Below are 19,700 nucleotides of genomic sequence, written 5' to 3'. Positions count from 1 at the left end.
CGCTGGGCTCTTTTCTCTTATTCTTTTTTTTTTTTTATACACTTTTAATTGACATAACGTCCCGCTTGAAGTGACGAAATAAAAAAATTCGCCGATTCTTTCTCTTTCTTTACACAGGTCAAAACACAATCTATACTTACATATTAAATGTAGCAACATTTAGAGTAACACTACGCAGCGAGTTTATGTGCACATTAAAAGCGATTTTCGGTGCTTTTCTTTATTTTTTGCTCCTTTTCTTTTCATCGTTGGCGTTCAGGTGTATCCTCCTCTCTAGAGATTCTCTTTGGCAGATCTACGGTCGCTGGGTTTTCTTTCGTTTCTCTCTTTCTTACGCTTTTCTACGAACTTTCTCTCAATCGTGCAACGATCTTGTACGGATAGACTCGTCTAATTCGTTCCGAAATCTCCTTCTTTCCTTATATAAAGCGTAAAAAAACATTTTTAAGAAACTTCGCTAGAGAGAATATTCAGGAATAACTTTTCTTTCCCGGAACGAATATCTCGAATCTTGAAAATTTTCTAATAACTGCCGCGATCCGCTATCGCGAGCTTTTCGTTCGTGGAATTCGTTTCCAATGGATTTGACACCGACAGACGTTAAATATATTATTTTTCTTCAACGTCTTTGCGACGAGTCGATTAATAAAATACTTTCTCGCGTCGACACCCGGTGTGTTTCATAAAAAAAAAGGAGGATCGTACGAAATTGGAGAAAGCAATCGTTAGAATTTGTTTCCGCGTTCGCACGAACAAGAAGGAAGGTGAAAGATGGAGAAATATAGAGACAGTGGGAGGAGGTAAGAAGAAAAACGTCGTGGCAATTTTGCCGATCTCGCGTTTCGTTTCTATCCTCTCGACGCGACTATTCTTTGTAATTATTTACGCCGTTAGTTAATCTAAGCAGGTTACACCTTCGTTTATGTATATTTATTTACAGGAACACAGTAAACGTTGCCAACCACAAAATCAACCTTATCGTCGGTTTTAAAGTTCTACTAATATCTTTGCATCGTTTCTTTGGTTTCGGTTCAACAGTAATAATCAACAACAAGTAATCGCTTTTGCGTAAACGAGATTGGTTTTGTGGTATTCGGCAGTATTTGCCTATCAGATACGAGACTTACGACGACATAATTAGTTATTGTTAATCTCCTTACGGCTAATTTTCTTTTTTTCGCTTTCTTTCCCACGCCTGTACGTTCCTCGTCGAGTTTTAACAATCGTTCGCCCTTTCAGTCGCTACAGCCGAGTGCGCAGTTGGCAAATAAATAAAGAAACACGCTGATACGTCTAGCTCGTCCGTCGATAATTATTACGTTTGGCGGTAAACTAGTTTACGACCTTCTCCAACTTCCAAAGAGAGTAGGAAGGAACGTAGTGTTCTTACCTTATGCTACGTCCACAGTGACGTTCGTCAACAGTTCGCGAACAGATTGTAAATCACGTTTGTCGACAATACAGCGATTTTCGCGAGAGAACGTGCGAGCGAGCTCGTAAGCGAATAGCGAATACTGTTTATCCAGGAGACAGGACGCTGGAAGGTCTGTCCACGACATTAACAGTTCGCGAACTGTTCACGAACAATTCCGATCAACGTAGACGCGGCATCTATCGTTTCTTTCGCTTCCGCTCTAATTATACTGCAAGAGAAACAATTTACGCGCTTGACCAAGTTATTTTAACACTAGAACCACCGACGATTAAAATATGACGCTCGTAACAAAGGACGAAATTGAAGAACGAGAAGGAAGAAACGCGTGTTACACGGCAAAGAGCAAGACTTTATCCGTATAATTTGCCAAAAAGCTATATATACAAATCTCCTGAAACGTAGCATTTAAAATATTAATTATTAATATGAAAAATCATAGGTCGATCTATTTTGACCGCTCTGGTAATTCTAGCGTTAGCACGCAACTTTTCGAATATAATCGTACGAAATAGAAACAATCAGGATCAGTGGAGACGGCTGTAAGTATCGCGAGAGACGTATTCGCGAATCCTTCTGTGTTCGACTACAGGGTCATGGGAACCAGCAGGCCATTCATTATTCAAATAGCCGGCTAACGTAGCCGGATATCCGCTATTCTATCACGTTCCTCCCTCTCTTCCCGAACTTTCGGTATCGACTGGGTTATCCACCCGGCTCGTTTGTTATTGCAGGAAACGAGCGCGATTCTCGATTCGTATGCAGCGTAAGTGCATGTATTTACGTGTTATGCGCATGTATGTATGCATGTATGTATGTATAATACGTATACTTGTATGTATATATGTATGTATGTATGTATGTATGACTCACGTATTTGGCACTTCTTATGTGATCGATTATTTACAGAGATTTCGCGCGTCGAACTCGTATCGAGAACGTTTCTCGACAAGACCGGGAATCGATACGAACGGTTCACGCGAATTCACGCTCCCCCCTTTCTTTTATTTATAATGTTTATACAATGAATCTGGAACTGAAATTTTATACACTGAGCTATTTACAATTCACCTTACGTCTTACGTCCCGTGGACGATCAAAACGGTGGCCGTTTCAAGCATCCTTTCGAATATTTTCGTTCGATTCGATCGTTTTGTTCGTCCACGAGGTACTTTTGCCTCGGGGACTTTCGGTCGTCTAATAATATAATTTATAAACCTTCGTTCGTCTCCCGTTGAGCACCGAAAGTGTTACTTACCTCGAGTCGCGGTCCTTACGTAAAACATTCGATATAATATAACGATACATTAAAGTATAAGCAATAATACTTTCAACTTGTTTCACAATTTGCCTATCGATGGATCGGTGCAATTGTATTTGCAATTTGTGCGCCAACCTTTGCGAGGAGAGCCGCGTCGCGATCGTCTCGCGAAGGAACGAGATTCCTTCGGAAACCTATGTCGTTTTGAAAGTGGTTCGGAAGAAAACGAGTAGGTACGAGGAATTTTCCCTAATGATCTTAAAAATCAACAACGATCGTGCAATTTTCTTCTCCCGTGTGCCTGTAAAATCTTCAACTTTCATACGTCTTGCCGTCAGATAGAACGAGAATAGTATACGAAATAGCGAGCGATATTTTTGCGCCGAATTACCAAATCACGATAACATTGTTTTTATATTCAATTGTAAAAACAACACACTTTTTGGTCCAAGTTTTTTACACAGTGCCGTGCGTAGCCTCTTCCTTCTTCACGGTTGTAAAAAGTCTTTCCTATTGTTTCATAGATCTCGTAAAAAAAAGAATAAAGAAAAGAAAAAAAATGATAACAAAGGAAAGCAGATTTCGAGACAATCGTTGGGCCAGCGAGAGGCAGCTTTTATCCAGGAATTGATAAAACGGATAGTTCCGGAATTCTCTTAGCTTTACTGCGAAACGTGAACGACGTTAAGGGATTTCGACGCTTTAACGACCGAACGATTGCTCTGTGTCTCGGCCTGCTCGTCGAACAGAAGTTCGGTCCCGGTGTAGAGAAACACCGGAAACTCGAAACATTCCCGCGGAAGTCGGTCGATGTGAATCTGAAAGCTCCTCGAAAGCTCCGAGGGATCAGCGTGTCTGATACGGCCGTGAAATAAATTCGCCAAGTTCGCGGAAAACTTGGCCCGTGTAGATGAAGTTCAGCTCGTAACTCGCCGATCTTCCGAGTACGCTGCGTGCTATCCTTAAATCGACAGGAAGACAAAGCGGCCACCTTTCGTCTTTAAATCAAACTTTCCGATTAGGCGAGACGAGAGCCATCTCTTCGACCCGTTCCCCGAGGAACTTAAACGTCATACATCTCGCAGCATTTCTATTATCGTGATACAACAAGACTTTGATAAACGTCTGCAACGTGCATCTCGTTTCAACCTCTGGATTTTTGCCTCGACGATAAACAAAGAGGTAGGAAGCTTTCTATGCCTTTACGATGCCGGTGAACATTTTTATCGCGAGAGGCTCGCAACTCGATAGGCCGAATTCAGTGGTTGTTCATAATTTCGCCATAGTTGCAGGCACATTGCCGATGTTAATGGAAATTTATATTTTTATCGGATAGAGAGGTGGAATTTATACGGAGACTCGATTAATTTCCTAAATGTTATAACGCATACTTTTCGCATCGGACGTTTCGTATATTTTCGCGTACTAATGTACGTTCTGCATGTTTAAATTTCCTGCAAATGCATAAATATCCTCAGGCTGGATATAAATCTTCGTAACTAACCACGTTTACGTTGATATATTTCTACGAGATTGAATCTCTTGATACAAAAGTATTTATTTTACGTGTTAGAAGTAAAGACGATTCGGTGCGGCTCCGCTTTGAACCGCGAGGGACCGAAGCGTAACCGTGAGAGTAATCGTTCCGTTTATTTCGTATTACGTGGTGACAGAAAAATCGATATAAATTAGAAAAAAAAATATGCAAGTAAAAAAACTCATGGAAATCGACCTGTGCGTGTTGTAATTAATGACTATCTGCCGATGTAATTCTTACCCGGTTACGATATTTAATATAAACGACAGACTGCATTGTGTCGGCGTCCTGGTAGCGAGATTTATCGTGTTATTCCCCGATAGTTGTAGAGGTGTACAGGCAAAGGATAGCTAGTTTTGTCGTAGCAATCTGGCAATTATGAGGCGCAGGGGTTGCCCGTAAAAGTGTCGGCCCGTGGGTCGGCAACCTCGGTGCATCGTAACTCAGGACAATAGGTGTCCCTCCGTGGTTCAGTAGAGGTGGTAAATCGGAGGTCGGACAATGTTTGGCGAGGTACGTGGTGCGGCCGCTGCGATAACCGGCAATACTTTTACGGCCGTCACCCTATTATGAATGGGCCGTGTTAAACGAGGCGGGAAAAGCTCGCAAGTACATCGCAAAGTGATGATACAGACTGTGTATAACAGGATCTCTCTACCCACACCGTGCGACGATCTCTCTTTCTCTCTTCCATTTTCACCCTTATCAACGCTACTTTCTCTCTCTTTCTCTCTCTCTCTCTTTATCTCTCTCGTTTCAACTTAGAACGCCAAACCATTTTGTCGTTTCTACCCAACTTTCGTTCTTCTAGCACCGCGTGTGTTCGCGTTTCTGACGGGATCGTCGTGATTCTCGGTGGAACGAGTACACATTTATGACGCCCGATGCAGTTGTACCCCGCGTATACAACGATAAGGATCAGCGGGGTTGAATTTCGCAGCCTGTTTGTAATTTAAATATTCGTCGCTCTCTCGTTCTTCCTTTCTGTTTCGCGATAACGACACGTTGATGGTGAATTTTGTAAGAAATTCTTGGACAATTCGTTTAAAGCGATATAAATTCGATAGCAGTTGCACGAAGAGCATTTTTCAATGTTTTTTCTCATTTTATATTTTTTTTTTTACGCGATCGAAACTAGACAAGATATTTCCCCATAGTAGCTGCCTCTGCTTCTCTCTTTAATCTCCGATATCCTGTTTTTCCGGTAAATATGAAATAACGAAATACGAACAGTGGCCTCGTTTTGTTTCGATATGTATGGGGTTAGTTTTATTGGTTCTGCCGGCAGCGGTGGGTGATTAAAACTCCGGATGGATTTTAAAGATATTTCCCGGCCAAGTTTTTTTCATATTAATCCCGCGAACGCGGTCCCACTAAAAAATTTCCCAGCTGTCTCTGATTTTTGTTAAAAATAAATTTCGCATAATGCAAATTGCGAATTCAACGGGATTTCATAACAGCCAACATTCTTCCTTCTAACGTCAAATAAGCGAAACGAAATTTTAGACGTGGTTCGTAAATGAATTTCTTTTCTCGCGTATATATAGAAATCGGTATAGAAATTCAATCGAATGATCACAGGTGTGAAATAAAATTCGGCTAACCGATTTCATCGGGGCTGAGTCACGAAAGAAATCAAAGGAAGAAGCAACAGATTGGACGCGTTTCGCAGACAATACTTTCGCGGCAGTAAATTTTGCCACGAGCGGCACGTGTTAAACCGGACGAGAAGAGTTCGCGGACCGTAACACAGATTATGTATAACAGAATCCGATTCTAACTGTATCGTGCCTATCCTTCCATCTCTCTAACCTCTGATTTCATACTACATATACAGCGGCTTGTCCGATTCCGGTCTGTTACATTTCTCAGAAGTATTATCATGCTGATTCGTACACAACCACGAAAATCACTATCATGCAAATACGCTTACGCTGGCCAAGTAATTTAAATCGATCCTTTTGTTTCGCCACTCGCTTTTGAAAGCCCGGTAATTTCCACGAAATTCTGCGCTCTTGTTTCCCTACAGAGGAACAAAACGATCTAACCCAGCAGATTTCTACCGCAATAAAAAGCTACGGGGATCGGTTTACGTTCCACCAAAGTTGCCTTCGTTTCTCTCTGGCAATTGCTTTTTACTTCGGTATTTTTTGATCGGAGATAGACGAGAGGATATTTTTGTAAGGTAACAGAGACTTTACTAAACATGGCCGTCGCTCGTAAAAGTTTCTCCGGTCTTTGAGAATACCACGATGAAAAGAAATTTCCGCGTGATATCTCGCAGTAAAGTTAAATACTTTCAACTTTTTTTCTCGCGTGGGTCGCGAAAGAAGGCAATAAATTGCCAGGGAAACGTAAACCTTTGATTATTGCGCGGATCTCGGTCGGTTTTCAGTCCGCTTCGAATTTTCACGTTTGTTCAACGAGTTCGACGGCAACGACCACTTCGTGCCATCGTTTCATCCACCGAATCGTTTCCCCTCTTTTACGTCGTTAATTTGAAATTAACGTTTGGTTCGAGAAGCTGCAGAACTGTCAGACGGCCAAGTTCAAAATGATTGTTCGCGAAACGTTATTACGAATTTAATATAACGAAAAAAACATCACGAATACATATATTTTAAATTGAATTAGCGGGGATATTTGCGCTTTGAAACGGAATAAAATTTACGCGGTGCCGCGCGTTATTGCATTAGCAATACCTTTCCGTGTCGTGAAAGCGACGATATAAAATATTACTCGTCGTAAATTCCCTGCAAAATGAAATATTCTAATATTAGCGCTAGAAAATACGATTGATTCCTCGGAAACCAAACTGACTGATCTCGATAAGATCGATCCAGCTTCTGTTGTAACGCAATTAGGCGAACATTAGCCATGAATTTTTTTCACTGTCCACGACATACACGACGTTTGATCATGCGCGTAACACGTTTAAATACCAATAATCCGGCGACCGAATAAACTTTTTACTCGACCTGAATTTCGCCCAAAGAAGCATATTCAGCGGTTGATAATAGTCATTGAGCTCGATTTGTATAAAATGTTAAATAACAAATATATTTAAAACGAAAGGATTGAAAGATCACTCGAGCGGAAGTAATTTTGAAATTCATCGAACTGGATAAAAAATTTCAATGATCGTCCAATATAAAATTTCCTCGTTAAATAAAATCGTTAAATTTCAATCTAGCTGGCATATAAAGCAGAGAACGTTAAATATACAGCGTCGAGCTGTTCTCTCCCTCTCTGTCTGTCTGTCTGTCTGTCTGCCTGTCTCTCTCTCTCTCTCTCTCTCTCTCTCTCTTTTCTGTAATTCAACATAGAGAAAAGCACGATCCACGAGGACGACCATTAGTCTCGGCTTCGTTGTTGTTCGCACTGTTGCAATTTTCTGCTTATTAATCGGACCGCGTGTCACGGTGAACGAGCATGATGTCTGCCTTCGGACATGTATGCAGAAGGATAAACGCGCGCCTCGGCGATCGCGTGCGAACGCGTTTCTCGTTTATTTTGCATCGCGGAATGCATGTTGGACGGGAACGTTTTCGGACGTGATCACGACGAGAAACGGATGTTCGTGTCGCGGTGAATAACGGGAAATTTAACGGTGGGCTCTTGGTAATCGACAACTAATCGCGACTCGCAAAAAATAATATACCGAGGATAAGATACGAGCGGAGGATAGAGAGCCTTAACGGTGCCTCGAATCTGGGTTAAGTTTGGGTTATCATCTACTTAAGAGGTAATTTACATAACCTAGATTCTTTGCCTCGTCGAGGGCTTGGTTCTTACGTAAACTAGAGCTAACTTCGACCAGCCTTAACGAACTCTACGTCGTTTTACGTAATCTTGCAATAATAACGCGTCTTGTAATAGCAATTTTTCAATAGAAATCGATCTTCTTAGATTACAGTACAGTTAGAAATTAAAGTGGCAGTAGAGAAGTGTGGTAGTAAGTGATTTATGCTGCTGGTCCATGTAAGATCGCATATCGTATTGTAAGAGGTATTTGCACGACGTAGATCATTCTTAATGAAAGACTGACATTGATTGGCTTCTGTGCCCTCCGTGTATTGTCGATCGTTATTGTCACTCGTTATGACATCCATGACACGAACCAATTTTACTCCTCGCTAATTTTACAGCTCCGTTGTTTCGCCTGCCACATTATATGTGTCATCGTTCCGTTGGCTCTACTCTTTGATTTTCAGAATCATCTCGTAGAGTAATTCTATTGCCGTTTAATATCGGTGAAGCAGTGCGACGAAACATCCGCCAATCGATGTATTAATTTCGTGTAACGGCCGTGAAATAGAATAACGGCTGGCAAAGAGAGAGAGAGAGAGAGAGAGAGAGAGGGAGAGAGAGCTGTGAATAAAATTCATGTCGCGCGTGCACCAGACGATACACGGCTCCTATCCGTGCACGCATCTAAATAGGGAGGTGTGTATTCTATCGGCGCGTGCACGGGCCGCGGACGCGGCAATACACCCGTGGCGTGTAACGACGTCACCGAGCAGTATCTCTGTTACGCCTGGCTTGCCGTGGACTGTGGCCGCTCACGCATCGCTTAACATAATCCCCCATCCGACCAGGACTACATAGATTACGAAATGATACCTCTGAAACGCGTACAATTATATTGGCGTGAGATATTTCGCCCGTGCGCGCTGTTTCGTGGTTCGAATCTGAATGCTTGTTCTCTTCCCCTGCGTGACGATCGTCTACCCGTTTTGGCCAGGAATCTCCTCGACACGGACAAACGCCGAAAAGCTGTTGGCCTAATTCGTTGTCCCGATCCGTGTAATCGATCAGTCGCGATGATATCTTTGTAGAAAATCCGTGATTGTCTCAGTTTAAGGAAATTCAGGCGGATATCTTGCATAATATTGGAAATTTGAATGGAGATATTTTAGAATATTTTACGGCGAGCAGGTAAATAGAGATGTCTTGATTAAATCGTTGGCGGCGGTGGTAATTACGGCAGAACTGTAGAGAGGATCGTATAATGTAGCTGTTCGGTTGGTTCGTGGTCCGAATTCGAACGAGTATGTCGTTCGACTGCGTCGAAGCTTTGCGTGGCGCCGCGTTGACGACGCTCGCTCGTGAAAGATAAATCTAAAACGGCGCACTAATTCGCCATTTCATTTAAATGCTAATCCGAAAACAGAGACCAAGCCGTTGAACGTTTCTCGATGCTCGAATCAGTCGTCTAGCGGTTTTCCAAGGAAATTTCCTCGAGCATCGCGTACGAGTTTCCACCGCGCTTTATCTCTCGTTCTCGTACATTAAACAAGAAATCACGTTTCTCTCCTTCTTCGTTCTCTACTTTCCCTTCTCTCCTTCTCTCTCTCTCTCTCTCTCTCTCTCTCTATCTATCTTCCTTTTCCTTTTTCCTTCTTTTTTATGTCGATGTTTTCGAAGAATCTTTATTCCAGGATCTCGGTATTCGGCGGAAGATACCACCGTACCGTCGCTATCACCGATAAAAGGGAACTTTTCAATTTCGAAGTGAGCCAACTTTCCAGTTGCAAGACTTTCCGACCGAATGATACTTTATCGAAGCCCTTTTCGCGCGATCGAAACTTTTCATACTGGCTTCCCTGAGCCGCTTGCGTGACCGACGAACGGAGTTATCCAGACCAGACACACAAATGGTTTCTACCGATTCGTCCGGAAGCAGAATTATGCGTCAACCAGCCTACTACTACTACTACTACTACTGCTGCTGCTATTGCTACTAATTCCATGGCGTAGCCTCTGTTCCCTTACTTTTCAACCTGGTTTTCCTTGCAACGAAAACGTTTCGTCGTTTCAAAGTGGCGAAATAGAATCCGTGGCCGAAGCTAAGCTTTAATTTTTACGACGTCGTACGATTTCCGGAAACCAACAAACGACAACGGAAACGAATACGTCGTGGAACGTGTTTAGCGATAACGTAGAAGGTCAGAGAGCCTTGAGATGTGAACAAATTTTTCGTACTAGCGATATGAATCGTTTTATAATTTTCATCGTCGAGTAGCCGATATTTCGTTATTGATCTCCGTGAAATTAAATTACTGGCAAAGCACCTGGCCGGTTATTAATATTTGCGTTTCGTTACCGACTGGATTATGAAACGTTAGCTCGATTTCGAATTCACGGCCGTCTCTGACAGCCTACGAATCAACGTTTTTCGATTAACCAGGGCCTACATCGACGTTGGTAGACGATTCGTTCGCCAGTCACGCCCGGGAATTGAATTCTCCGTGTCGTTTGATGTCTTTGTGTCTTCTTTCGGTAATTAATTCGAGCGGCTAGCGTATTTCAATTTGGCAGCTTCTCACAGACGATATCGTGAAACCCAATTACATGTCACGTGCCGATTACACGATCGGTAATGGAAAGTTTCTTAATTACAGGGAGCCACGAGAATTAATACGTTCGTTTGGAAATCATAGTAATTTCGGTCTTTGAGAGCGCGTCAGGCACGAGCGCGCCAAGGGAAAACGCGCGGCCAGGCTTCATGGAATGTTTCACCAGCCACTCCAACGACACTTTTGTCGCGTTAAAATTAGAAGCGAGCCTGTTTCGTTTCAATTTCCTCTTCGTGTATCATTCACGATCGCGGCATGGATTTTTAATGTATTTCGATAAATTAGCAACGCCATCCGTGGGCCAGAGTTGTCGATGAAACAGCACGAAATTCGAACGCCGGATGCCCCATTCATCGAGGAATTTTCAACGCGTCCCGTGAATTAAAACGCAACGAAGAAATTAATTTCGACCGACGCGATGGTACGCATTAATATTTGCGCTGATATTAATCGGAAAATCAGGGAAAAAGGAAAAATTGTAAAACGGGCGAAAAATATGGGAGAGAACGAAAATAAAAAAAAAAAAAAAAGGAGAAAATGAGATGAAATTTGTGAAAGTTGGAGCGAGTCGGGAGGAAAATCAGCGAGTTGCCGAGGTTCGTGAAATTTTTTGAGAAACGAGAACCAAGTTTCCGCCGTCGAGCAACGATCCAACGAACCGTTTCGATAATTGGATTCTCCGGTGGCGACCGTTTTTAAAATATCACGAAAACCATCGTTACGTTCCTGCCAACCTTCGTGATTTCGCTCGCGAGGACGCGAGCGCCATTTTTCACGTGCCGAAGCATTAATCAAATTCCCCCTTCTCTCCCTCGAGGGTTATCTACTAGAATGCTACTTCCTGGTCGCGCTTGAAAAGTCTCCGACTTCGCAGATTCCATTCAGCGACTTTCCTACGCAACCTACGCACGTACCTCCCCTGTCTTTAGGGACATCTTGTTTCTGATCGCGGCTACGCCGTGTTTCTCTCCTCAGTTTTTCACCTCCTCTTTCCTTTTTCCCGTTCCGGTTGATCGCGTAATCTGCGAGATTTATCGAACAACATCGCGTTTTTTCTCAATTGGAACGGCGATACCGTTTTAATTGACGCGATATCGTATGTTCTCTGTGTAACGTCGAACGAGGCAACATGGAAAACGTTCGCGCATCGCAAGGAGAATCCAGAGTTCGGTCTGTTTTGTTCACCTGCGCCAAGTATGTACTCTCATAGGACAGATTTATCATTTTGAGCGTTGGGGAGAAAGGCGGTCGAGCTCCGGCGAGTTTGATTGTTTTCGGAATTTATCGCGCTACGTGTTAACCCCGGAGTATTTCGATGAAAAGACCTGGAGATGGTTTTCCTAGAGCTCCAACGTTTGTCTTGTTCTCTTGTCTTTTTTTATTCATATTTTACCCTTGACTTATCTCGTCACGATGTTGCTTCGCTCGATATTTGCAACTTTATTTCAAATTTTCAAGGATCGAGTTAGTTTCCCATTTCTTGCAAATTGTAGAAGAAGGAAGAGTTTACGTCGGCCGGGACTGTTATCCTTTGCCTTATGTCGGACCATCGAAACAACGCAAGTGTTATCGATTTTCATTACGATTCTCTGCTACGGTTTCGCATAGTTCTCGAATGATAGAATTATGAAAATTGCATGCCGTCACGTATGGTTGTAAATCATTACCATAAAACACTGTATAGAGGTAAAGATAAAAATTCGAAAGACGTCGACGAGCACCATATAAATTTCTCTGTAATTGCACCGATTAAGTACAGGCTCGTGGTGCAACGTCATATTGCTGCTGGAAAACGGTTCGTTTCCTGTTCATACGTCATTACTTCCGACAAATAATTTACCAAGATAATTCACCTCACAATAAATATCTGATGCTAATTAAGCCCGTAATCCAGCGGCTGCCGATACATAATTCAATTATCCTAATTAATATTCGATTGCGATTAACAATCCAATTAAAGGTATACAACTCGGCTGACAAATAATTTCGTCTGTTTCCGCTAATGTATCGCATCAACCGTCAATCTAATCGCAAATATTAATCCAACATATCGTTTCGTTCCTTTCATAGAACAAATAATCGTTCTAAATATATCCTAGCGCAAAATTATTTCGTTATTATTTTTAATATCCTATCTATCAAATTGCCATTAACGAAAAAGAAATAAAAACTCTCGCTTTCGTCTCGTTGATGGATTACGTTCGATACGCTAATATCGTATTTCGTAGATGCATCGTATTTTGGAGCGTGGCTCTCCGCTTCAAGTAGATCGAGATGCAAAGGTCAGACACACGTAGACAGGGCGCGACAGAACGTCCTGGACGAACATGGTCCACGTTTTTCGTGGTCCATCTCCTAATTCGCCGTCTGGGGCACGTACGGGGGCATATAGGGCCCCGTGAGGATATACTGCACCGCTACCACCATCAGTTGCGGGGCACTCCATCTTATGATGTACGCGCTTCCTGAAACAGAAATGCATTTTCCTCGTTACTTCGTGGCCGCCTTATGCGCTCGCAGCCGGTTGAGTGCCGTGCTTCTATTCCAGGATAAAAAGATGTAGAGTGCACGTGTCTGTTCGTGTGTGTCTCTTACACGTCCCGGTTATGCATCGTATACAAGACGATCGTACAGGACCACGGGAATTTCGTTTCGAACGAGAAGCCAAGAGAATTACTCCTTTGGAATTCGATTGTTCTTACGCTATTGGAACAGAGAGCCTGGAAAATTCTACGCGAGCTACGAATATGAATGTACAAGGACGTACTTGGAATAGAATTCATCGTTGTTTAGCGACGATGTAAACGGGGTAAATCCATCCATAAGGGAACGGGAGCGAGGGAATTATAATTTTCCGGTTACACGACTCGAGTCCCTGTAGATTACGGTTTAGTCATTGGCTTACGCGTAAATCTGGCCACGTTAATCATGCACCGTAGCTCGTGTGGTCAGCAGACGTTCCTAATTTCCAAAGCTTATTATCGCGGTAATTAGGTGTCAAAATGGAATTCTATTCGAGCATTTGCCGTTTAAAATTTCGCGCTACCGCGGAATCTCGGTCGCGGCTGAATTACAACCGGCGATCGAAAAGTATTTCAAACATTTCTCGTTCTCGTCGCTGTGACAAAATTATTCGAATACTGTTTTATCTCTACAACGAATAAAACGAGCCGGTATTTATGCTCGAACGAGTGTTTCGACTCTTCCAAAGTCTTCGGTCATCGACAGAAAGTCGCGTCGTACAGAATTTAAATTAACATTTAAAGTAGAGGAACGGATTTTCGAAATACTCGCCGCGTATGTGACGGAATACGCGGAGAACGATATCGCCGGGCGAAAACTTGTCCCAGAAAACTCGTCTAAGCAACGGAGAAAGCGAAGAGTTTCGAGTGGAACTTTTTCGTCTAAAATCCCACGGGTGTTTCTTTCGTGCTATCTCTGATCTAAGCTCGCTCGTGCAACGACCAAGATCTCATTGGTTTTCCAATAAATACAGCCTTCCTCGGTAGAACGACGAGAACGTTTCTTCTATCACGGATGTTACACCTAAATTCTCTTCTGTTGAAGATGTCGGTCTTAAATAAAATTTCTGCTATGCTTTCGTTCGCGTTTCAGATGATTGTACGAACAAAACGCTTGTTATCGTATTCGAATTCTTTTTCCTTTTTACAACAACCTCTTTTTCAACGTATTCCTAGAATATTTCTAAAGTATACAGATCATTTTTTATCGAAAAACAACAAATTTGTACAACGTTGGATCGCGGGCAATTTTTTACTCGATAAACATAAAGTAAAATAATACACGGAATTATAATGAAACGATACAATAGAAAAATAATAACGATATTTCTAGAATAATTTATTCCGCACGATTTCATTCTCTCGAACCTTATTTCGCTCAACTTCAATTTTCGCTACCAATTTTTCTTATTGTTCCTCGTATTCAATGCACTCTTATAAATCTCGTATGCACAATAGACATTCTTATCGGGTATAATCAAAATATTCACGTATCACCGTATATACGAAACTTCAACCTGCATTCTCTGAATCATTCTCCATTCAGTTGCCAATACTCTAGCATAAATATTCTCCCGGTTCTCGATTATTCGTCGTCCATATGAATTCCCATTCCCGCGTTGCTCGACGATATTGAAATTTTAAGAAAACTTCCAGTGTCTTCATGCTGTAGAAGCAACACGGTTTAATTTAAAGCAGAAAAGGGAGAAAGAGAAATAAGGGTCGATCTTCAGCCGGTTGTCACGGAACTGCCACTCGTTCCTTCTCAAATTCGCGACAGTCTCTTCGAAGGGTCACGAAATCAAAGTTACCGCCGGAACAACCTGCCTTCCGCGCTGTGAATTACCTGTCAGCTTGACAACGAGTCCCTCGCGTTTCTTTCTGTTTATATGCGGCATCAGGCGTTCGAGTCGCTTCATCGTTCCCCGCCACTAAATCGAAGGGGTGAAAGAGGAAACGTGCGTTTTTGTCGCGCAAACTTCGCACGCGGTGTTCCCTTTTTTCTTCTCATATTTAGTCCGATAGCGTCGAGCTTCGAATATTTAAATTATCCGCACCGTGAGAATTTCCGATATTTATACGATCGACTAGGAAATTTGCAATGCTATCGCAGCGAAGTCTTTGGAAGGCGAACGTAATTTTTCGAAGAAGAACAGATCACAAATATCTATGGATCAATTTGTACAGGCGGTTTTTCATCTTTTTCGTTTCTCGTCGACGAGAATAGAAATAACAATTTGTCAATGGAGTAGAAAGTTGAATCGTCTGTTAGCGAACCTCGAGTATATTCGACTTCGCGTTGCCTTTCTTAAAAATCTCAAGTGGAAGCAAGGCTCCGTAGGGACGAATTAAGCGCCAGCTAACTTGTGAAACGTAATTTATCGCGTCTGGACTATTTATCTCGGGTTCGCTCGAATGGAGCAAATAGAGTTATAAATAATCCAGAGATTCCGAGGATCGAATAGAGGGATATAGGGGATGGGGAATATATCGGGTAAATAACGTGGAATCGTTGGATTCGTCGAATGTTCGGGGACCGCGGTATGGGGCTTCTTGATCGCGCACAAAATTACAAATCGAGCCGCGTATCGGTTATCGGCCGATGAAAAATTTCAAATTGGATGCCGACCGAAATGACAGCCAGTGGCACCCTTTCGCACAAAAAGCTTCATTCTTCCCTCTCTACTAGCTCCTCTTTTTCGTAAGATTTTTATTTACATGGCCGCTCGCCGTCTGATTTATCGTTGATCTGCATCACGTTTTCCATGCGGCGCACTGTATTCTCGCTACGCCGGCGCGAATCTAGCTGGAAGTTTTGCGTCTGCAAATATATTGGCCGTTCCATCGTGGCTCGGGGTAGATTGTTGAAAAAGAGGTGAATGAGAGAGAAGCAGAGGGGCGGAGAGGAGAGGCACACGCGTGGAAAGAGGGACAGATGCGAGAAGGGAACAAAGAAACGGGACAAACAGACGAAACGAAAAGCACAAAGAGGCGAAATGAGAAAAGCATCGGGTTCGGGGTGGGAAAATAAAACGAAGTGGGAGGGAGGTAGAAGAGCGAAAACGTTGGTAGAGAAATGGATAGAGAGAGGGTGGAAGAGTATAGAGAGACGAATAAACGAAGAAGGAAAGAGGGAGTAAGGAGAGGGCAGAAAAAAGAAAAAAAAAGGGAAAGAAGAGAGAGAATGAAGAGGAAGAAGGAAGAGGAAAGAGGGGTCCGTGCGGCGTTCTTATCGCGGATACGGACTGACGTAACGGATTACTCGCTATCGCGACCAATATGTCAGACGGTAAGAAGGACGAGGAGTCAAGCATTATATCGCGAAATAAAATGGCCCGTGGCGCGTGTCCGTGACCGGGGCACATTCTGAAATATCGTCGGCCACTGGACTGGAACGCAGATATAGGTATTATTATTGACACTTTGCTTCTGGCTGAATTATGTATTTTTCATAGAGCATGTCGGACAGCGTCGTTCGCAAATGCAAAGTAACAAGCTTGCCGACGACCAGGCAAGACCACCATCATCGACGACGACGACGACGACGACGTAAACTCGATGCACCTAGCCGAGATAGAGAGACGACGTTGCTTGGAAGATTCTCGCTAAATCGGAAAACGCCACCGTGAATTTTAATGCCGAGCTACGATATCGACAGCCGTCGATACGAAGAACGAGTGTCTGATCGAACAATGAGACCGGGCGTGTTTATTACCACGATTATTACCACCCTCTGATTTCAGTTAACTTGACGTTAATTGCTCAATTGTATTCCCTTCCTACGATATTATTACTTTTCAAATATCGATTACGCGATTTATTTGCCTCTTCGTGGAAGCCACGACATCTTCTCTTTGACTCGTGTAATATCCAGTTCGATTCCATGTTACGTAGTTCTTGAAGATACTTCTTCGAGACTTTCCAAGATACCCGAACTACTCTAATTCAAGTAGCAACTTTGCTCCTTGCTCTACAGCTTCGACAATTTTTAGTCCATTTCCTTTCTGGAACGTCATCCTCGTTAAATTCATTTCCCATTGTGAAACGGATACTTTTAACGTTCGCGCGATAGATACGTTTTTGCACTAAGGCGGACGAAAAAGCTAAAACTTCTCCCCAGAGAGATTTCAATATTTCTCTTGCACGATACGCAGGGACGTTTCAATATTGGTATTTCATACGCGTTACCCTTCATTCAGTTGCACGGCGACGATCGAAGATTCATGGCGGAATTATTCATGGAAAAAAGCAAATTGGCCGCGTGTGGGTTGATGCGATTTCGCGGTGCTTTTTCGAAGCCACTGGAAGTTACGTCGCGAAGAATCTCGGTTAATCCGGGTGCATGCCGGTGAATTTTAATGTAACGTCTCGATATCGACAGGTGTCGCGCTGGCGAAGCCGTGAAATTTTTCGATGACACCTCGGCGTCCGCGTAGATTTATCATCATCGGCCTCGATCCATTTCCGTTCCCCTTTTGTTTCCTTTTCGGCTAAAAGTTCGCCAATTCAAAGCCAATCGGAATCCTTCGCGAACGGTTAATGTTTGTCGTTTTGTCAATACGTCGGTTCTTTTTCACGAACATTGTCTCTAAACGTCACTTAATACCGCGTTAACTTCTTCTTTCGCGATATTTCTACGTCAAACCGATCGAAGGTGAAACTGAAACTTTCGAATTCTATTTCCTCTCGTTTTTTTTTTTTTTTTTACCCATTCTTTTCTCTTTTCCTCGAAAATCCATCGTAACCGACGAAATTCGTTGGATGTTTGAAACGTCGAAAGGGAACGGTACAAAACGAGGGGGTAAAAAGTGGATTAGCCGAGTCATCGATTTTCGTAACGTCCGCTCCTATCTCGCGTTCCGTTTTTGCGATCCATTAAAACGACGCTCGAACTTCCTTATCGCTAATTTAATCAACGATAAGGGAAACTTTGGTCGCCTAACGTAACGCCAGTGGCAAACATTTTTATCAGCCGACACCAGTTCGCTTTTTCGTCCTGCCCTCACCCTTTTTCCTTCCTTCTTTCTTTTGCCTAACGAAAACTTACAACCACACACCACTGAACCAATGAATTTTGTTTCTTTATTCTCAGTATACCAGTGTGCATTCTGCTGCATTTTTTCGCATCGATTACGATTTCAGTCGTAATTCAACATCGTATCGCTGGTGAAGTTAAACGATGAGATCTACGCGATTAATCTTCGAATAGAATAATCTCCGATCAAACAAAATGATTCTTCCGACGTTTTTCCAACGGAACATTTAGATAAGCGTTGTCAAGTATCACGGTACACGGACGATCTCGTGTAGAAAAATGAGGTGAGAGGTGATTCTTTTTCCTTCCGGCACGTCGAAAGGGAGGGGTCGCGCGATGAGCTTATAGCGGCGATCGTATCGAGACATAAGCCGTACTGATTTACGATCTAACGTACCACCGGAAATCTACGTACGTCGTTTACCATCCACTTGCAATTTATATTTCGTTGCAACGTAAATAGCGTATAGTAGGCATATCGAACGTCATAACGCGGTGAATTTGCGAAGATCAAACGCGACGTTAAGGGAAAGGCAGCCTCGACGAGGTTTTCTCTTCTGTCTTTTTCTTTCTCTTGGAAGACGGGCCGCGATGCCGTCAGCTTTAAGAGACAAGACGAGGCCAGTTATAACGTTGTAAATCGATGGGCGGGGGAAATGAGGTCGAAGGGAATAAGAAGGTTATCGAGTTATCGGTTATATATCGGCACCGGATAGATAGAGAGACAAGCGCAGGAGCGTGAGAACGAGAAAGCAGGACGGAGGCGACGCAGGGAGTGGATCTCTCCAAAGTGCTTCGGCACTTGTGGCACGTGCAATTTGCGACGTCTAAAGTTACTTCTAACGTGCTGTTGTTTTAATGGTCGCGGACTATCGGCAGCGACTGAGTCAGCGGAATGTTCCAGTGACTCGTCGCGATGCTGGAAAATGTATCTCACGAACGGCAAGAATATGCAACTTCGGTTTACGCAACTATGGGATGATTTAGGATAAACCGTGTCGTGGATTCAACAGACAGTGGCAGACAAAGAGAAATATCGAATTAGCAACGATGTCGTTTGTCACGCGATACTAATCATTTTTATATTCACATGATATCAGAAGTAGAAGTTAAATCGACGTGGTACCATCATTTAGGACCACGATCTTTCCATAGCTAAAAAATCACTCCACTAAGTAAAATGAGTTCTCGACGATAGAACTATCAAACTTCAATACGCATTTGCGTGAAAGTCGGTACTAGTTTTGACAAAAGTAGCTGTATTTTTTCCGTGATCGTAAAACTAGGCTAAAAGACGTACTTCCATCAGGTAAAAGGCTATTTTTCAAAACTACGTTCTCGAGCTTACAACCAGACGAAATTTATTATTCGTAAGTCACGCGAACGCACGACAGACTTAAGAAGTATTAGGGTTATAATTCTGGATATTTCCTCTGGATAATTTATCCTCGCGCAAGAACAGCGTTCTGCTCTTCGCCACGAAAGTGGCTTAAACAGTTGTGGACAGGAAGAAGCACGCGACAACACGAATGCCCGACGTTGTTACGGCATGTA

The 19,700-nt window shown here is 42.9% G+C and overlaps 1 protein-coding gene across 3 annotated transcripts in view; it reads right to left on the bottom strand.

The window, feature by feature from the left end:
* Positions 1-3,080: 3,080 nt before the first annotated feature.
* Positions 3,081-19,700, bottom strand: part of LOC139988283 (lachesin) — a 285,333-nt gene continuing 268,713 nt past the window's right edge. For all 3 annotated transcript variants that reach the window (XM_072005502.1, XM_072005503.1, XM_072005500.1), the window contains one exon: positions 3,081-13,054. In XM_072005502.1, coding sequence (XP_071861603.1) covers positions 12,945-13,054 — 110 coding nt within the window. In that variant the 3' untranslated portion in view covers positions 3,081-12,944. The remainder of the gene's footprint in view (positions 13,055-19,700) is intronic.

This window comes from Bombus fervidus, chromosome 6 (assembly GCF_041682495.2).
Source record: "Bombus fervidus isolate BK054 chromosome 6, iyBomFerv1, whole genome shotgun sequence".
NCBI lineage: Eukaryota > Metazoa > Arthropoda > Insecta > Hymenoptera > Apidae > Bombus > Bombus fervidus.
This window is presented reverse-complemented; position numbering and strand designations above follow the sequence as displayed.